General features: G+C 36.2%; 1 protein-coding gene across 10 annotated transcripts; it reads left to right on the top strand.

The window, feature by feature from the left end:
* Window positions 1-201: 201 nt before the first annotated feature.
* Window positions 202-17,156, top strand: LOC103701290 (E3 ubiquitin-protein ligase CHFR). Of its 10 annotated transcripts, none has more exons than XR_003384544.2 (17): window positions 202-458; window positions 726-876; window positions 3,023-3,159; window positions 3,643-3,704; window positions 3,795-3,886; window positions 3,971-4,106; window positions 6,439-6,525; window positions 6,709-6,802; window positions 7,752-7,859; window positions 8,921-9,021; window positions 11,935-12,000; window positions 12,102-12,189; window positions 12,741-12,801; window positions 14,082-14,145; window positions 15,987-16,085; window positions 16,385-16,546; window positions 16,658-17,156. XR_003384544.2 is itself a non-coding variant. In XM_026802307.2 (16 exons), the coding sequence occupies exons 1-16, from the start codon at window positions 398-400 to the stop codon at window positions 16,455-16,457; spliced, it is 1,470 nt and encodes a 489-aa protein (XP_026658108.2). In that variant the 5' UTR covers window positions 202-397; the 3' UTR covers window positions 16,458-17,156. The 10 variants fall into 10 exon arrangements, 5 of the variants coding, with proteins under 5 accessions (XP_026658108.2, XP_026658107.2, XP_017696887.3 ...); XR_003384543.2 differs by having other exon boundaries at window positions 16,618-17,156; XR_003384542.2 differs by having other exon boundaries at window positions 15,987-16,117.
* The last annotated feature ends 1,271 nt before the right edge of the window (window positions 17,157-18,427 follow it).

The raw sequence follows: 18,427 nt of genomic DNA, 5'->3' as shown, positions 1-18,427 counted from the left end.
GCCATTATTTCATTCAATGTATCATTGGCCCATATCAGAGTTACTTCTAGGCCTGGAATAAAAAGTGGGCCTGGTTAGCGGAGGCTTTCAAATGTTTCAGTGGACTGTCCTGAACCCAAGCGCAAAGGAAACTCCGGCCCACGAGAGAGTCACGAGTAGAGTCCGACAGGCGATCCGCTACGAATCTTGGCAGCGGTCGGCTTTGTTGCTCTCACCGTGTAAACAAACGATATGAAGAACGAAAGCCGCGCCGCCTCGCTCCTCCGGAAGGGACGGGGAAAAAATTTAAATCTCGATTAGCTTCTTTCCAAAGCCTCGTCACCCGCTTCTCCCCTTCTCTGCCACCTATAAAAGGGGTTCGATCCCTCCTACTCTTCTCCCTTTAAGCCACTTGACTATGGAGCCAGGGCAATGCTCTGGTACCAAAGAAACCGACGGCGACGTCTGGGCCAAACTCGGTATCTCTCTCGTTCCCCCTTCTCGTTCGCGTGACATCTCTAGAATCTTTCCTTCCTTTTGTCTGAAATCTTTTAGAAACTCGAGAATTAGGGTTTTCGTAATGTCGCAAGAAGATTCAAGTCGTGAAAACCAGTTTGGTTGTGATTTCTTGATATATTTTTTTGCGTTTCGTTGTCATTTCTATGATTTCTCTTTAATTGCGTGGGAGCATTCTTGTGTTTGAGATTCCTCTTATAGGGAGTTAGTCATTTTCTTGCCTGTTGCAGTGCCGACCGATTCCAGCTATCCGGTGATAGAAATTAGGTCACAAGATACGATTATATGTTCTGAAGTCACTCCTTCATCGATTGATAAGTCAAAATGGTGTGAAATTAAGCGATGCCCGGATAAAGATTCGACAATGATTAGAAGCACAAGGTTCGAGCCTCTTCTTGAATCTTGAATGTTCAAACTGCTCTATATTGTTTATTGACCAGCATTTTCCTATTTTGTTTTTTTTTTTAAATTTCAAGTGAGATATTTCTTTCCATTATTTTTATAAATATCAAAAAAAATTTCAGAACAAAGAGTTACGGTAAATTAATTGCCTCTCTTGATGTAAGGATCAAAGAATCTCTTTGTAGTAATATATTGTGTTATAGAGGAGAGGTTTATTTGCAAATGCAGGGAAATTGGGCCCAACTATGTTGCATAGTCTCTAGGCTGCAATAGCATTCTTCCTTACCTTCTATATAGTTCAGGTAGTGACTGCCAATCTGTTTACACCACATCCTAACCCGTATTGGAGGCCCAAAGGCTGGTTGGATAGCGGTCTTGTGGCAGCACCAGAAATTAAGCAATGATAGTGATAATGGGACTCCACCCATGGTAATGAAGGCAGGCCGAGTGTTAATGTTTGATTTAACAAGACGAGTTTGGAGGCCATTAATTGGAGTTGAGTGTTGGATAGGATCATTTACATCATGTCCCTATCGAGGATGTAGATCAACTAAAATGACGACATGTAGTCCAGCCTGAGGCATACTAAAAGATAGCTAAGGGATAGACCAGGAAATGACTGCGTAGGCCAATCAAGTAACCATGTGTTGCCACATAAGACAGACCGAGTGATAAAGGGAACCAGTCATACTAGGCTGAGTCTCAAAGATAAGTTGTGAAGTATAAGCCAATTGTGGTATAGCCTACTTGAGTGGCTAGGTGTTGATCATGTTCCATGCTGTTCACGTGCCTAAGTCATCGGCATGATACGAGGTGAAAACTTAGGAATGGAAGTTAGACGATTATCAAAGGACTAAGATGTGGAGAGTGGAGGCAAATGGTTAGAACTAACTGTTGAAACTGTCAGGAGAAAGTGGATTAGGTGATAGTAACCGGAAACAACGGGCGTCAATGCTAGAGATAGACAAGCAATTGAAAAGTAGGATGTATAAGTGTTAAGGGTGGTCCTTTGCCGATCAAGATCAACATTTTTTATTTTACCGTTTAGTTATCTTCTGTTATCTTTATTTATCTCGTAGTTTGTAGTTGTTGGCATAGCACTTTAGTTTTTGCTCCCTTTCTTAAGAAGGTAGGATCTAGTAGCAAAAGTTTTTGAAAGTCATGGCAGCGGAACCCACTACCATCTATCATTTTTGGTCGGACACCGGTAGCATGCTCGCATATTGATCCAGACTTGCTTTCCTTTCCACTCTATCTAGAGAGGAGAAGAGGGAACACAATCAATAATCTTGCTGAGTTTGGGGAGCTATGTAAGCGACCACTTCTTCATGGACATTACCACGAGGTAAATAAATGATAGCAAAGCTAGTTTCACCAAAGCTGGTTGCAATCTTATTGGTCACTAATCCCGCAAAGGTGGACTTACTAGCAAGTCACTTTAGGTTAGTCCTTTCCTTTTGTTTCATCCCTTTCACATAACTTAGATGTCTTTGCTGAACATCATCGGACATGTTGTCAAACTGCCTTTATGTGCACATTCTCACGATCCATATTGCAGGATTCAGTCCCACCACTCTCAAAGATCATCTCTGATGCCAGATGAGCTGGACATAATTCCGAATCCAGGCTTTTTGCTCTTGCTTATATTAATTTTTTAGGTTGTGCTAAGATGATATTGTTGTCCTGTCAAGTCTCCCAACCGAAGTATATATATATTTTCCATTACATTAAGTGTTCCTTTAGTTATGCAATTACCATTGCTTGAGGTTTCTTTTGTTGGTAATTGTCTTACTTCTCCAACATGTCTGATCAGTTATGTAAATACTTGATACACATTCTTTAAATCAACAATTATACAGGGAACTGTAACAGCATATTATAGTAAGTGTCCTACTGCCAGTATTATGATCTGAAAATTTTTGAGAAATGATCTAGAAATGGATGCCTGCAATATGTACACGTGTGCATAAGGGCACTTCATGCAAGCATTGATTTTTGTACTCTAAGATGCTATGCTCCTTTCCTGTTGTCATATGCCTTTTCCTTGTTTTTATATCTAAATCTTACATTTGTTAATTATATTCTTCTTTTATCGGATCTTTAAGCACATTTCTCTCTTGTGAAGCTCATTTTTGTGTTTTATTTACCCAATATCTTATGGGTCAAGTTTGTCTGCAATAATTGTTGATGGAACTGTTGTTGGAGAAGAAGCTGTGGATATAAAAAGCGGAAGCGAAATTATCTCGGGGCCTGATAGAAGTGGTCAGCCTTCTTAACTCAACAACAAATAAGTTATATTCTTTTCCAATGTTGTCAGCATTTGCTTCCATAAGTACTGATTCTTGTTGTTTAATTCAATATTTTTGTTAATTAAGTTATTAGTCAGATTGTACAAATGATATATTTGAGGTTTGCCAGTCAGATATCATAAATCACCACTTTTACATTTTTTTTGTTTTGTGGATGCTAGTATTCAGCTTGATTCTGCTTTATCTAAATATACTTTTGAAAAATGCTTTAGGAGAAACAAAGGCATGTTTGTTCAGAAAACACCTCAGAATTCTTAATGCTTTTTGTATGTCTATTGCATCTTTTATTTATTCTAATTGAAGCTAATCTTATTTGGAATTTAATATGTCATTATGATGATTATTATTGCTTTGTTTTCATAACAATAATAATTTAGATAGAATATCTGTGATCTGTCATTTTAAAGTTTTTTTTTTGCTGGGTATCTGCTTTCAGGGTACTTGAGTTATATTTTTGAAGTAATACTCTTTCAGCAACGTGACAGTAAAAGTTTACAGGTTACTCTTCAGTACTTTTTGAATACTTAATTCTTATTGGTTTATGGGGATTAATTACTAGCAGATGACCTTGCTTTCTGATGGTGGTAGATCTCTATAGATGTTGAGCATGCAAAATGCAGTATATGCTTAAACCTATGGCATGATGTTGTCACTGTTGCTCCTTGCCTCCACAACTTCTGGTAGTTGGTCATTCTCCATTGAGAGCTCTTGGTTTTGCTGATGTATTTGTCTCTTCAAATTTTACCTTATTTTCTTCTGTACAGCAATGGCTGTTTCTCAGAATGGTTAAGAAGATCATCAACCCGGTCACACGGCAAAAATCAAAGTGTTATCTGTCCGCAATGCAGAGCAATTGTACATTCTGTTGGAAGAAACCATTTTCTGCATAATATTGAAGAGGTAACTTTTCTCTTTAACTTTTGTTTCTATTGATATCTTTTGTTTAGTTTTGGAATATTATTGTCCATGCTAAAGTAACAATATAAAGTCTTAGTTTCTGAATTGATCTTCGCCATCTTGGGACATATCTAATTGATTCGACGTTCAACATCAAACTAAAAACTTTTATAGAAATTTTGAGAATTATATATGGATGAATATTTGCTGGTATAATTAGTGGTATGAACTTCCTATCCTGTTTGTGAGGATTGTGATTGCTTTCAAATCATTAATTATATGTATGCATGCTAACTAATAAGGAAGAAGTGGATTTTGATATATAAGATTATGAATGGGCAAATGTATTTACGTTCTTCAGTTACTTTTTTTGAAATTTACATGTAGCATATCAAACAGGACTATGGTATAAAAGATTTGCAAGGTGGGGGAGGAGGAGAAGATCAAAATCTTGGTGCTGTATTTGGAGTTTTCTTTCATTCACTCTTTCTCAATCTTTTTAGTCATGTTGGATACCATTCCTAAGATATGGAGAATGTGTGCTGGGATGAAGAGGTAGTGTGGTTCGCTATCTTCAGATTGTTTCTTCACACGACAAAGTCAAATAAGTGAAAAAAAATTACTGACATTGCTTGCATGTTTAAATTTAATGCAGGGAGGGAAACTTATGATATTATTTAGGAGAGATGAGTTTGAAAGAATGTTATCTTCCTCTATGACGTTCAATGACTTTAGTAAGTAAAAAACAATTTCTATAGAAAAAGTGGCAAAAAATTCGTTTTTCCTCGTTTAAACTTTTGCATGGATTGTCATTAAGCTAAAAACCCTTGCCACTTAAAAGAGGTGAAGGAATCTAGATAGTAAGTGCTTATATTTTCCCAATGGTGGATTTGTTAAGTGGGTGCTCCTTCATGTTGCCTTCTCTCAGTCAAAATTGTTTGATCCCTCACTGTTCCTCTCTGTTTTTGTTGATTAACATGGATTTGACTTGGAACTTCGATTAATGATTAAGTACTAAAAGTTTGGAAGATTGCTCCACATGTGATGTGGTGGAAATTAGGATAAATTGTATATATTGTAACAATAGTTTTCTCTTAACAATTGACTACACTTTCTAAGAAGGAAGTGACAAAAGTAGTAGCTTTCTTCACCTGCAAAGCTTGTGCCCTCTTCTTACTCAAATGCTTTCTTGTTCTCCCATGTTGACACCCTCCATCCAGCCTAGCAATTTCATAACATTGCATGCATCTGATGATTGATAATTTGCATATTTTGTTCCGGATGGTCTGTTGATTGTTTTCAAATAATCCAGGCAATGCTCTTTAAACTCTGGTGAACAATCACATAGATTATTATATAATTATGTTGGGTTTTTATTGGGAATAGACCAACAAGCCAAGTCCTTGATCCAACTTTGTTTAAGCTAAGTTTATGCTTGATGGCATGGTTCAAGTTTGATAGATGAGCTTGAATTGGCTGCATTCAAGCTTGATTGTTTTTCCATTTTTAGTGAATATGAGATTAAGTTGCAAATACATTATAATTATATGAAATCCTGCCCATTGGGTATGTTTTGATGACGAATACCTTGTCTTATCTATAAGATGATCGTAATTTATTCTGATATCATTATTCCAAATTAAAAGACATCATATTATATGTCTTCTATTTTTTCCCCTGTCCTCACTGTTTATAGCAGCAACTGATCAATTTATTTTTTATTCTTTACACCAAGCTTCAGCTTCTGCTGATTCTTCTATTTCTCCCTATTATTCCCGCTGAGCTACTGCCATATTTTTCCCACTTATACCACTGGATTTTAATGTGAACGTGAGAGTGAGGCATAGATCAGACTGCAGAGAAGGCCCAAATCTTTAGCATATGCATTCTTATTTACTTTTCAGCCCGAAACTTCTATAGGCATTTCTATCCTTGCAACCTGTGGACACAGATTGTTTCCTTGCTGAAATCTAGAGCTGAGTTTTTTAATTTATTCCACTAAGTATGTTACATTTGTTTCTTGTGTTAATTTCATGCTTATACTGTGAGTGTGACATGACATGTCCTGCTGACAGCTAAAGTTCAGATCTGATCTATTTTCACATGTTGAGATAGAAAAAAGGACTTTAGATCCATTCTATAGAGACACTATGGAAATATCTGTTCAGATGAGTCACTTCACTTTCCTGTTGTGCTTATGCCTAATTAATACCCCCATGTTGAAAAATGGGGCAGGTATTAGGTCATAGTCTAAGCTATTGCGAGTTCCTCATTCGATTGTTGTTTGAATAGTAATTTAATGTGCATCACTCATCTTCACATCTCCTTTATGTAGGCTATACTGCAAACTTTTTCTTCTCTAAAGCGTTCTGATGAAGATATTGCATTGTTAGATACATATGCTTCAATTAAGTCAAATCTTGTAAGTTCCTTTTCCCCTCTTTTTCTAAATGATAGTTTTTTTTATTGTTACAAGTAATTAGTGACCCATTGCTTTGGTTGTCTTTTGGTTAGTACTATTTCTTGTACCCAAATTATATTGTGCAACCTTATAGTTTATAACATTTTCTTCAATTTTTTTTTTTGATGTTGGTACTCGCCTTAGATCTTGGGGATGCAGAAAAATCCACCAAAGAAGAGACCTTTGACATTTGCAAGTGATGAAAGCAATGACATGGAGCTTCCATGCCCCCAGTGTGGTAATATAAAAAGGCATATATATTGCTAATGAATTATTAGCTCATTTCTCTTAGTTAAAGTGGTCTTGCCCAGTTTTTGTGATGAAAGCAAGTGATGATGATACTTCAGCGCACTATGTCTGAGCTCAAGTGGCTCAATATCATATTTGAGAAAAAATTAATGTGATGTCAAATTTCTAAAGAGCTCCAAATTGAAATAAAAAAAAGGTTATCAGTGTTCTGTTATTTTTCTTTTTTCATGTGCTTTTCATTTGCTAATAATTTTCAATGCAAACTTTGAGGTCGCTTCAGATAATTATTTATCTAAGGTCTGTTGGAGTCACAGCAAGATGTTGATGGCTTAAAGTTTTAGATAATGCCCTATAATATTACCAAAATGAAAGCCTTTACTTCCTATTAATGGATTATGTCATACTCTAGAATTGTATGGAAGTAATGGGTTTTTGTCTTTAAGATGTCTCTAGCTTCTCGCATACTTTGGAGGAATTCAGCATAAATTTCTTTTTATATCTCCATTGTTGGCAACTGGATATGATTAGATTTATTGGGCCGCAATAAATGATTTAATTCTGTATATGTAAGTACTTATACAAATCATTAGTATTTTAAAAGGGTTTCTTCTAAATTGACAGTTAATTTAAATTTTTCTTGCATGAAGGCCTTGACAAACTTTACTATTTATGTTTGCCAGTTTTTCTAGTAGAAATTTTTGATATTTTGATTTTACTTCTGAATCAGCAACTATTTTGTTTTGTTGCTTTCCTTGGATTTTGCTTTTCTTGTTTTCTTGGATTAGTTGTTGATATCTCTTCTTGAGATCAGTTTTATGTGGTATCAATTGGTGATATATTGACTTTTGCCAATTTTGATGTTGGTAATGGCTATAAAAAGATCTTTAGAATGTTATGTACTTGTAGTAGCTTATTCTGATGTTTGAAACTCTGTACAGGTGCCGAACTTGGTGGGTTTAGATGCAGTCTGACCACTGCTCACCTACAGTGTGAAGGATGTGGAGGAAGGATGCCATCGAGACCTGAATCTGGTGTACTTCAAAATTGTAAATGGCACTATTTTTTTTTTCTCTTTTTTTTAATGCCAATGACAAGATTTTTAACTTTACACGAGCAAATTTATCAGGTTGAATTAAAGGTTCTTTCATTTCTATCTCTGATGATTTATTTATGTTGAAATGGATGACCAGATTCCCCAGAAGTTGTATATCATATATAATTCCCCGAAACTTTTTACACCCCCCCCCCCCCCCACCCCCCCCCCCCCCCCCCCCCAAGCGCGCGCTTGTCAGTTTTCACCTTTTGTTTTACTATTGCACAATATTGAAGTTTAGTAAATGTGCGTGTGTGAGTACACATGCTGCTAAATTTTGCTTATGTTTGAGCTAAAATTTCCTTGGACAAGTATGTCCATATTGAAGTTGAATAAAAATGGATTATCTGATGGATATTGCCATTTTTTCCTTTGCTAGGTATTTAACGTTAATCACCTATTTCAATCTAGCACCATTCTCACTTGTTCTCAACATTTCAGCTCAAAAAGGCAGTTATCATTGATTTCGTATTCAGTTGTGGCATATGATATCCTATGAATGCTTAATTCTTCATTTCTTTCTCATAACATTTTATAATTATTCCGGTAAACCTACATTCTGCATGATGTAAAACTTGAAACTTGACTCTGTTGAATTTTGTTTCATCTTATTTTTGGATGACTTCAACCTGTATCCTGTTGTTGATCTGCATTTATGGCACCTTGTAATTCCTTACAATAATCTTTTGAACTCCTTGTTACTTCAGCGCTGTTATGATTTTCTCCTTGTCCCATTAAAGTTTGACCTATATTATCTTAACAATCTGTGTATGAGGCAGGCTGTGAAATAGAAATTAGCTTTGTTTTGTAACTTTTGAGATTGAACCAAGTTTTAAGTATATAGATATTGTATATTTAAGATATATATTTTATTGTTATCGCTCAATGATTTCATTTTTCACTTCTTTTCTTGCTTGTATCTTTGATTTTGATGTTACATTGACCTCATTTTCTGCATATATTATTTCCAACATCAACCTACATCCTGACGTTGTCTCATATTGTATGTTGCAGGTTTAGGGTGTGATAGAGCATTTTGCGGGGTTTATTGGGCCGCTCAAGGTGTGGATGCAGATGAGTTTAATGTTATTTGCCATCCAGACACATTCAAACCAGTACACATCATTCCCCCCAATTTTTATTTTCCTTTTTCATGAACTCCGTAAATTCTTATGCATTTTAAATTAATGTTGTATGTATGTATGTTGTTTTTTCTGACAGGAAGTTACATCGTATATCTCTTTTTAATTTTTCTTTATTTTTTTTCTCCTTTGTGTTTAGTGTATACAAATTTCAAGCTGCGTTTATACTTGATATTGGTTAGTGACATGAAGTGTGTTATGCTTTAAACTTCTTGAATGTACAAACTATCCAAAGCAAGTTAGCTTGCTGAACTCTTTAGGTTTATTTGACTTTCAGAGAGTTGGTATATATATTCATTGAGCATGCAAAATATTCAGATTTAGTTTTAGTGTTTCTTGTGATCTCCTCTACCTAAGACCCATTTGTAAGCTTTCCATATAAATAATCACCTTTCTCAGCTCTTTATTGTCCCTTTCTAACTTTTTACTATATAGTGCAAGGCATCATGATTAGAAGAATGTTTTTGTCCAGAAAAGAGGCAACTGTTAATTTTATGAAGAAACCAATGACTTCTGGAAGCAGATTGTCATGCTAAAAGTGCCCCTTCTACTAATGGAGATGTTATTCTCTTCTTATATTAGTGATTTCCCCATGGAACCACGTGGCATAATTTATGACAATGAGATGGGGAAGTTGTTACTAGAGCTTCAAGCATGTTCTGTGGTTCTGACTAAAGAATCATCTTTACCTTCCAGAAAGACATTCATCTATTGAATTGTATTGCTATTCTTCATCTTTTCAATTGACGCTATAACTAATTAAAAAAGACAATAATGGAAAATAAATCAGCTTTCCTTTCTATGGCTACTTTAAAAGAATGCCAGCTTTTTTCAAGGAGTTAATAAATTCAAATATTAGCAACTTAATTTAAATTCTTCTCATTTTGAGACTTTGAGTAGAATGCCAACATTGTATGTTTGCATAAATTCTTGGATATATTTCTAGATTTTTTCATTTCAGCCATCTCAAATAGTATGTTTGCATGGATAATGTTTGCTATAAGCTTATTTGAGCTCCTTACTAGCACTTTGGGTGCATTTGGATGCTTGCAACTACACATAAGTGAACACCAGTTGCAGGAAGTGCCACTGGCTGGTTTCCTCTAAGTTGACTAAAATCCTGCAAGTCAAACTGCATTTTTGAGAGCTCTTTTGCAGTATTTTTGTCTTACAGGCCAAATTGGCCATAAGACAAACTAGTGCAACTGGAAATGCTTTAGAGGCAGCTAAATGATGGGTTCAAGTCTCAACAAGGACAGTGGTTGGCGAAGACAATTAATATTCCTTAATAGTACAATCAAATACAGTTATATAATTCTCATTTATAAGCAAACAAACATGAGATTTTTTCACTGCACCTGCAAACCCCCTCTAAACCAAACACTAGAAATGTCGTTGCAAATGCAGCAATTGCAACTAGATGAAACCCCAGATATATGCATTTTTCAATTATAGGTGTTGAAATGCTACCTTGATTGAAGATTGGGGCTTTTCAAGAGGAGGGAAAAGATGTGGGGAGGGGGGGGGTTGTGGTGGAGGATTTCTTTTCATCTTCTTCCTCAACATGCCTGAAAGAAGAAACAGAAAGATGAGGCTGAAGAACTGATTCTAATGCCATGACTAGAAGTATGAGCAATTAGTTTCTCTAGTACCTGCTGTAAACCTTGTCAGATAGTACATAAATAAATTTGCATTTGAACAGGTGCAAACTATATGTTTTTAGGTGGATCATGGTGTGCGCATTAAAAGTCATGAAAGAGCATATGATCTTCAGAGATTAGTACCAGTCAATATTGAAAGACCCCAACCTTGCTTTTATGAATCATCTCTCAACTGTTGATGATTTGATATTAGATAATGCCATTTTAAAAATGTTGAGCAGTTTAAAGATATTAGTGCTAAGAGTGTCTCAATAGCATCATGTTACTCTTGAACCTGTAAGAGCTATGGCATTGAAGTTTGACATTTTGAGTAAAAACATTTTATAATGGAATTAGAAAAGATGTATTTTTGCAAGAACGTTGAACTTTAATAAATTTAATAAAAAAATAACAAAAATGTGAAAAAGCAAACATGGGCAATATCACAATTTTTAAAACATGGGCGGTAAAAAAGAGAAAAAGAACGTCGAGAGTCATACATTATCATTTTTAAAACATGCATTGAACTTGGAGGCTCTTGAGAAAATTTAGTTAACTTGATTGATGCTTTTGAACTGAAGAATTGAGAAATTGATTAAGCACAAACTACAAACCACAGGTTTCTCGGATCTGCTTAATACTGAATGACATGCCAAAGAATTCAGGCATGGCTGGCTTGTTAAAAGCTCTAAAATTTATTCTTTTGCAAAATGTAAAACGCTGCATTTATCAATGAAATTTTGAACTTTAATTAGATCTTATTTTTATTATGCATATATTTGTTACTATGTATGATCTTGAGAAACATAAAGAAATAATTGACAACTTACTTGTGTTGTCTCTTGAAATGGTTAAGAGGAGTTATGGTTGCAAAATCCTCTAGACTTACAAAATAGATTTATCCTAGCCTTATTCTAGTAAGAGTTATTTTGTTCTTCTATGGAATAAAGTTTCTTAAGCAGAAACAGGTTCAGATGAATGGGTTTCCAAATCTTCTTACAACTTCCGCACAAGTTTGTCGTACAGTAGTAATTCTATTTGAAAAATGAAGGGATCACCCTCCTGGAGATTGTGCCTCCAGTTCTTGACATCTACATCTTGTTGCTACTGGGAGATTATGGCTATATTACCAAGACTGATAAATTTTACAAGTTTATTGCACTGAGAGACAAAATTATTTGATGTTTGTATGGAGTCCATTTCTCTACTCTGATATTCTGCATCTATTGTCTAATAAATGTTGCAGATTTCACAACGTACCATCTCAAGAATACCAGATTCAACACATCAGAATAACCGATATGAAAGAGAAGTATGGATTCTAATGATAGCATTTGCCTTATATATGGATTGGTAGTACAATGATGTTCTTGAAAATGTCAGATTGTATTACATATAGAATTGTTCTTGTAGATCACAGAAAGGTGCATACAGCAAACAGGGAAGACGCTGCAGGCTATGATCTCAGATTGGATCGTAAAATTTGTCAATAGAGAAATTGGTAATATCTTTCGTCTTATATGTTTTGTGAAATATAGAAAAAAAACACATTGTGTATGTTTCATCACATAGAAGGTGCTCAATAATTTTTGTAGTGGAGGTATTTTGATTTTGGGGTTGCACTGTTTTTCTGTACAAAGCCAAACTACATGCCAGTTAGTGCATGTTTACTTCTGTGTGCTTACACCAGTGTGTGCATGTCCGTGTGCTCGCTTGCTCACTTGCCCGAGCAAACATGATTAAGGAGAAGGGAATATAAATTGGCCTTAGGAAGGTGACATGATGCTTACGCAGCACACTAGAAGACGGTAGGCAGAGCTACTCTAATTTATTACTCCAGAAGGAGATGCCCATAAACTCCTGACATTTTTAGTACTTGAAATTATGTGGTTTCTCTTTTACCATGGTGCCCCAAAAGTTCATTAGGTGACGTGATTGTACAAAGTTCTCAGCAAGTTATCCACTCTCTCCCTAAGCATTCTTCCCCTACTATGAGTATATTAGGGGAATTGCCCCATTTTTAATGTCTATGGGTTTGTTTCTGTTATGCAGACCGGACAAATTTGCAATTAAAACATGCAGAGAAGATCTCCTCACGGACATATCTTTGCAAGTAAGTTCCATCTAATTAATTTTGGTACTCTGGTTGGCCCTTCTTAACAATGGTGTATGTGTCAGATGTTCTGTAGATCTTCCTATGCTATTCATTTTTAGGAAATGGCACTATACTTGATTACTGAGTTTTCCTTGCACTCCAAATGCGTGACATTTCAAAAAGTGTCTTCTACTTGCTATAATGACTCTGCGCATGAATATAATGTCAGGACTGGATGAATAGTTCATCTGTGCTCTCAGCTTATTAGTACTCATTTAGTAGTTACCATTTTTCAAGAGATACATTGATGAATGAAGGCTGTGTAGCTGTGCTTATGTGAAGATGATTTCTATTGCTTTATCTTTCAAATGTACATCACATTTAACTTGTGCTCATTCATTGGTGCTATTATCATGATATGTATCATGATACTTTAATATTTTCTTTTAATATATTGAACTTTTGAGAAAGCTTCAAAGCATTGCTATGAGGCTAGGTATATATCTGACATTGCCTGACAATTTTGGGATTAGAACCCTGCTGTTGGCGGTTCTAAACTAGTGTTAGTGACCGATATTGGTATCGTTGTTTCCCAAAACCATGAAATGTTTTCCAGAATAAATGTACTATTTAAAAACTTTAACTAAAACTATTGTTTTTACATGTTTATGCTCTTCATACAAAATCTCTCTCTCTCTCTCTCTCTCTCTCTCGCTCGCTCGCTCACTCGTGTCTGTGTATATGAGCGGCATTTATTGGTCAAAATGAGCAAACTGGGAAGTGCATGCAACTTCGTTAACCGAATGTGGCAATGTCTTAAAGCTCTGACTAGTTGTTAAATTTGCTTCTGCTAATGTCTACTTTTGTGGTTGATTGCAAATTAAAATCCCCAAGTGCTTTCTCTTCTACTTCAATTCAAATAATAGATTTGCTTCATATCAAAGTTCTTGTGAAAATTTTCTGTTAAGCACTAATACATACTAACAAGAGCAATTCAAGATCGAGGTATGTTGCTTCATGAACACCTTTTTGCCATCTTATGATATCAGCATCTAAAGATCTGGTATAACCTGAGGGCTGATCTTCTGGCTGATTTATTTTCTTATATTTATGGATGTATATTATCTTACTTGCTGCATGTCGTAAATTCATGCTTGTTTTATTATTCAATTATTTAGCAAGTGTTTGCTTTCTTCTATTACCTTACCATTTATGTTGAAACTATGTTTTGTTTAAAATATTGTCAATGTCGAATTTCACAAAAGTGTCTTGTTCTAACATCATAAAAGTGAATGCAGTGATTGTTACAACAAATTCATTGATTATCTCTTGTACTGGTTTCGAGTGTCGATGTCTCGACTTGTAAGTATCAGAAACCACTTTCTTGAGCCATGCCCACTAATAGTGATCTTTCTATAAAAGTAAATTGCTGATAGACTATTCTAAAATCTTACTGTTGTTGTGTTGTTTAGCAAGTTTCGATTAGAGCTAATCATGGGCCGGGCCTTGGGCCTAAACTCTATTCAGTTTTAATCGGGCTTCGGGCCGGGTTTATGAATTTGATATTTTCTGTGCCCAAGCCTGGCCCATGATCAGCTATATTTTCGATGCTTACTGGGTTAATAAAAAAAAAGATTAATGATAATAAGATATTTGTTAAAAATGAAAGTTCAATTGTTCACCTTGTTTCAATTCACAAACCGTGCGGGGAAAAAACATCGCAGCAAAAACCTTGAATTTAATTTTCATGGAAGAGTTTCTATGTCGTACCTCTTTATTTTTCTATGTTATACTTGCTTAATGTGTTTCCTAATATTAATGCTTCTTTTTTATCAAATGCCGGTATGATGGAATATTTGAATCCATGATGCTCCTTAAAGCTAATGCTGGTCTATTGTGCATCTAACTTCAATGTATAAAACAATATGGAAATATCATGGAAAGTCTACATAGATTGAGCATGAGAATAATTGTTTTAAAGTAGTATTTTTTTGAATGCTTTTAAAAACACAAGATGCATGCCGTCATGTCATACAAAACACTGTAGCTTTCTTAGAATGAGATTGTCATTTTTTTGTTGTTAATAAAGTTTTCTGACAGCAACTAATATTACTTACTAGCAACAAGCATGCCCAATAAAATGGCATGTTAGGTCTGTCTTTGTGCTTCTGGTCTGTGGACATGTTTTAAGCTACATTTATACTACTCCATTGTTTTAGTTAAGCAGTGTAACAAAGAGTACTTGCAGCCAATTTGATATGAAAAACCTTGGTCCATTTGTTTTGAGGCTTTTTGGGTGCTTGCACTCATTGAGTATACTTATTCTAAACATTGGTACACAGCTGGTGTTTCATATCATGTGACCACTTGCTACCTCACTGTTAGTTCCATCATGTCTTTTGGCTAGACATTGCTTCTTCAGTTCATGGAGTCAACTTGCTGTCTTCCTCTACACAATATTTTGGTATTTCATATTATTCCAGTAACTTCTGGACACCATTGTTTGAGCTCTCTTATTGCCAACTTGATACATCAATTATATCACTCTGTGCTTTTAGTATGCTTATGTTTCCCGGAATAACTTGCAATAGTTCAGTTACGAGAGTATCAAGTATTCCTGAATCAATGGCCTCTTTCTTTATTTAAGTATCATGCTTAATTTACTTCGACAATTATCTGAGAACTGCTGTGTCATTTGAATCGGCTGGTCCTTGTAAGAAACTAGAACATTGATGCTAGTTCTTCTTTAGATTGCTAGGTTTTTTCTTTTGATGAAATAGATTGCTAGGGTTATCACTTGGCCTTATTTGCACCTTGTAATGACATGAGAATTATGAGATCATTTGTATTTTCCTGAGTTCTAGACCTGCTTAGTGGAGCAGAGAAGCTTTCTAGTTACGAATCGGGTGTAAAACCCATGGGGAATGCTTGGTTACAATTCTGCATATGCTATTACATGTTTTCTCTACCTTTGTCGTTTTTGGTATTGAAAACATCTTTCTTTAACCTTGGTGAAAGTTTAACATTTTGTCCACTTTAATGGAATTTTGATGTTGTTTGCGCAAGTACTAGGCAAAGCTAATTTGCCAAATGTAATGTTTTCAGAAGAATAATAAGTCATTTTCTGCTATTATCTGGTATATAAACTATGAACCCAATGTTTAAATCTTCAATGATTCTGCATTTCTGCTGCCGTTTCCCAGCTTCTCCCACGTGATGCATCTGAAAGGGAAAACTGCTGGTATGGTTATTTGTGCCGCACCCAGCACCACAGCGACGAACATGCTCGGAAGAGGAACCATGTATGTCGCCCAACAAGAGGCAGCATCAATATGTAGCTTCCCTTTTCTACTCCCATTAGTTCTCAAATATATGTAAACAGTTTAAATTATCATCTGTTTCTTCCAAGGTTCTAGTGTTTTGATCTGCAATTGTTTAAGGTTAGAAAACCTAATTATTGCATCTGTCAGAGATTAGTTGTATGCTAATCCTCATTTTGTGCATGACATTTATAGTTTGAGGAAGAGCCATGTTGTCTTTTTTTTTTTGGCGGCCCTAAATAATGAACTAATGCGCCTTTTCTTTATCATAACATGAACAGGCACAAGTCATTTTTTTCTGTGTGGGACAAGAACGTCTCTCTCAGTGTTTTGACTCTTCTTCAGCCTTGTTGATTCCAGTTTCATGCTAAACTAAAGGTTGTGTCGCTATTTGCTGCTATCCAGATGCAGTAGCAAAAATTCATGCCGGTAACAAAGAAGAGGTGTGTCTCTTTGAGGACTAGAAGTCTTTTCCTGCAGTCAATAATTATTGATTAAAGAAAACCAATTCAAGATTTGTCACATGCACCACGCGGGATCTGACAACACCGTAGTGTGTTTGGTCGTCTGCAACGTCGATGAGGCCAAAGATTCTTCGTGGTTGGAGGGAGCAAGGACTGATGCGGGACCCACAGACGGGCTAAGCAAAGGTGAGTCCAAAGGTCCGGAAGGGACCACGTTGCATGGTATAAAACTCCACAAGATCTTTGAATTGGACGAGGGTGGGGCCGCGTTAGATTATTCTTTCGAACGTTAGGCAACGTATGATTGCAAGCATTTCTGCAAAGGCCAACCTTTGATGAGGCGGTTCTCGCCGCTGAGTCATTGGAGGGTGAGGAGATCCGAAAGTATCGTGAAGATTGTGCGCCAAAAAATATGCTGTTTGTGGAATAAAACTGGCAGAGTGCATTATCTCAAGAGAGTATGCCAAATTGGCAGGTGGGCTGCCAAGCTTATTGGCTTGTCAACTCGAGCCAGGTCAATCTAGTTCTGTGTTCACTCCTTGCACATTCTTTGGTTGCAGCTCTTAACTACATTCTAAGCCGGTGCTCATGTCAGGTCTCTCTTGGATGGAGTTGTGTTATGCCAAGTTTTATGGGACCCACTCTATACATACATAGGATCAGCTTCCCACGCTAATCCATACTCTGCCCGAGTCTAACCAGCCTCTGCACCTCTATCCGTAGGTAGTGCATTCAATTGTTGATTAAGCAAATCCGTGCTCAATCTACCAGTCTCTTGCTAAACTGTGCTAAGTTTCCATGGATGGAATACAGGGAGATAGGAACAACGCTTTGAATATAGAACGGCTTTATAATTAAGTTCATCGTCGAAGGCGGCGGTTTATTGCCATTTCTTTTGATCCTTCTGCTAGAGAGCTGGATTAAAATCCTATGGGGTTGTTTAATCCATTACCAGTCGCTGCTAGCCCAAATAAGGGAGGAAAAAAAAAATGATCAGCCTAGAGAGGCCATGCATCTAGCATCTCAAGATTTTTAAGATACTTTTAGTATGGAAAAAAAAATGATCAGCCTAGAGAGGCCATGCATCTAGCATCTCAAGATTTTTAAGATACTTTTAGTATGGAAAAAAAAAAATGAACCTCCATTGTCACATGCAATGATTGATGCTTATATATGATAAACTCGTTATCTGTTCCACCAGGTAAATCACATCAACTGCTTCTTGCCTTCATCTTAATTTTGACCGAGTTTTCGTAGTCTTCACAAAAATAAAAACCCATAGCAATTGCTTTTATCATGATTGGACGTGGCAGCGTTACTTGTTAGGATCCTAAAGCTTTTGAAGTTGTAATATTGGACCGCCTTCTTTGTTCCTGCTGTCCTTTGCACCTAATTTTGAGTTGGTAACTACCCATCCTTCTGCAGTACAACAATTCGCTTCAATCTTCTCATTCCACTTTACTCAGTTGAACTCAGTTTTCCCTGTCCGACGACCATGGCAGCCGATTAACTCATTGCAACATGACGAGCATGGAGGTGCACTGCCCCTAATCTCTAAAGGTGCAGCCCTACGTATACTAGTTAGTAATGCAACCCAAAACTATTCCATTTTTTTTATGCTCGGACAGCCTTTGAATCGCATGGATGGTCCGTGAATACGAGGTAGCCTGTCATGACACAGCTATATATGTAGTCTCTAGTAAAGTATATAGGACCTGTTGCTCGACCTTCTAAAAGCGTACTTATTTGGTGAGTGGTGGTCCTTTTGGAGTATATTAATTTTTTTTAGAGGGTGGAATCAGGAATGAAGCAAAATATAGGCCTGTGCTCCGCCTGTCCACGAGACATTAAAAATTCTAT

Source organism: Phoenix dactylifera, chromosome 14 (assembly GCF_009389715.1).
Source record: "Phoenix dactylifera cultivar Barhee BC4 chromosome 14, palm_55x_up_171113_PBpolish2nd_filt_p, whole genome shotgun sequence".
NCBI classification, from domain to species: domain Eukaryota; kingdom Viridiplantae; phylum Streptophyta; class Magnoliopsida; order Arecales; family Arecaceae; genus Phoenix; species Phoenix dactylifera.
This window is presented reverse-complemented; position numbering and strand designations above follow the sequence as displayed.

What these genes read in the sequence shown, in the direction of transcription:
- LOC103701290 (XM_017841398.3), top strand. Translation starts at nt 398, where the DNA reads ATGGAGCCAGGGCAATGCTCTGGTACCAAAGAAACCGACGGCGACGTC. An exon ending in GTGACAGTAAAAGTTTACAG is followed by an intron (nt 3,705 to 3,794) that starts GTTACTCTTCAG and finishes TGATGGTGGTAG; the next exon opens with ATCTCTATAGATGTTGAGCA. An exon ending in TTCTGCATAATATTGAAGAG is followed by an intron (nt 4,107 to 6,438) that starts GTAACTTTTCTC and finishes TCCTTTATGTAG; the next exon opens with GCTATACTGCAAACTTTTTC.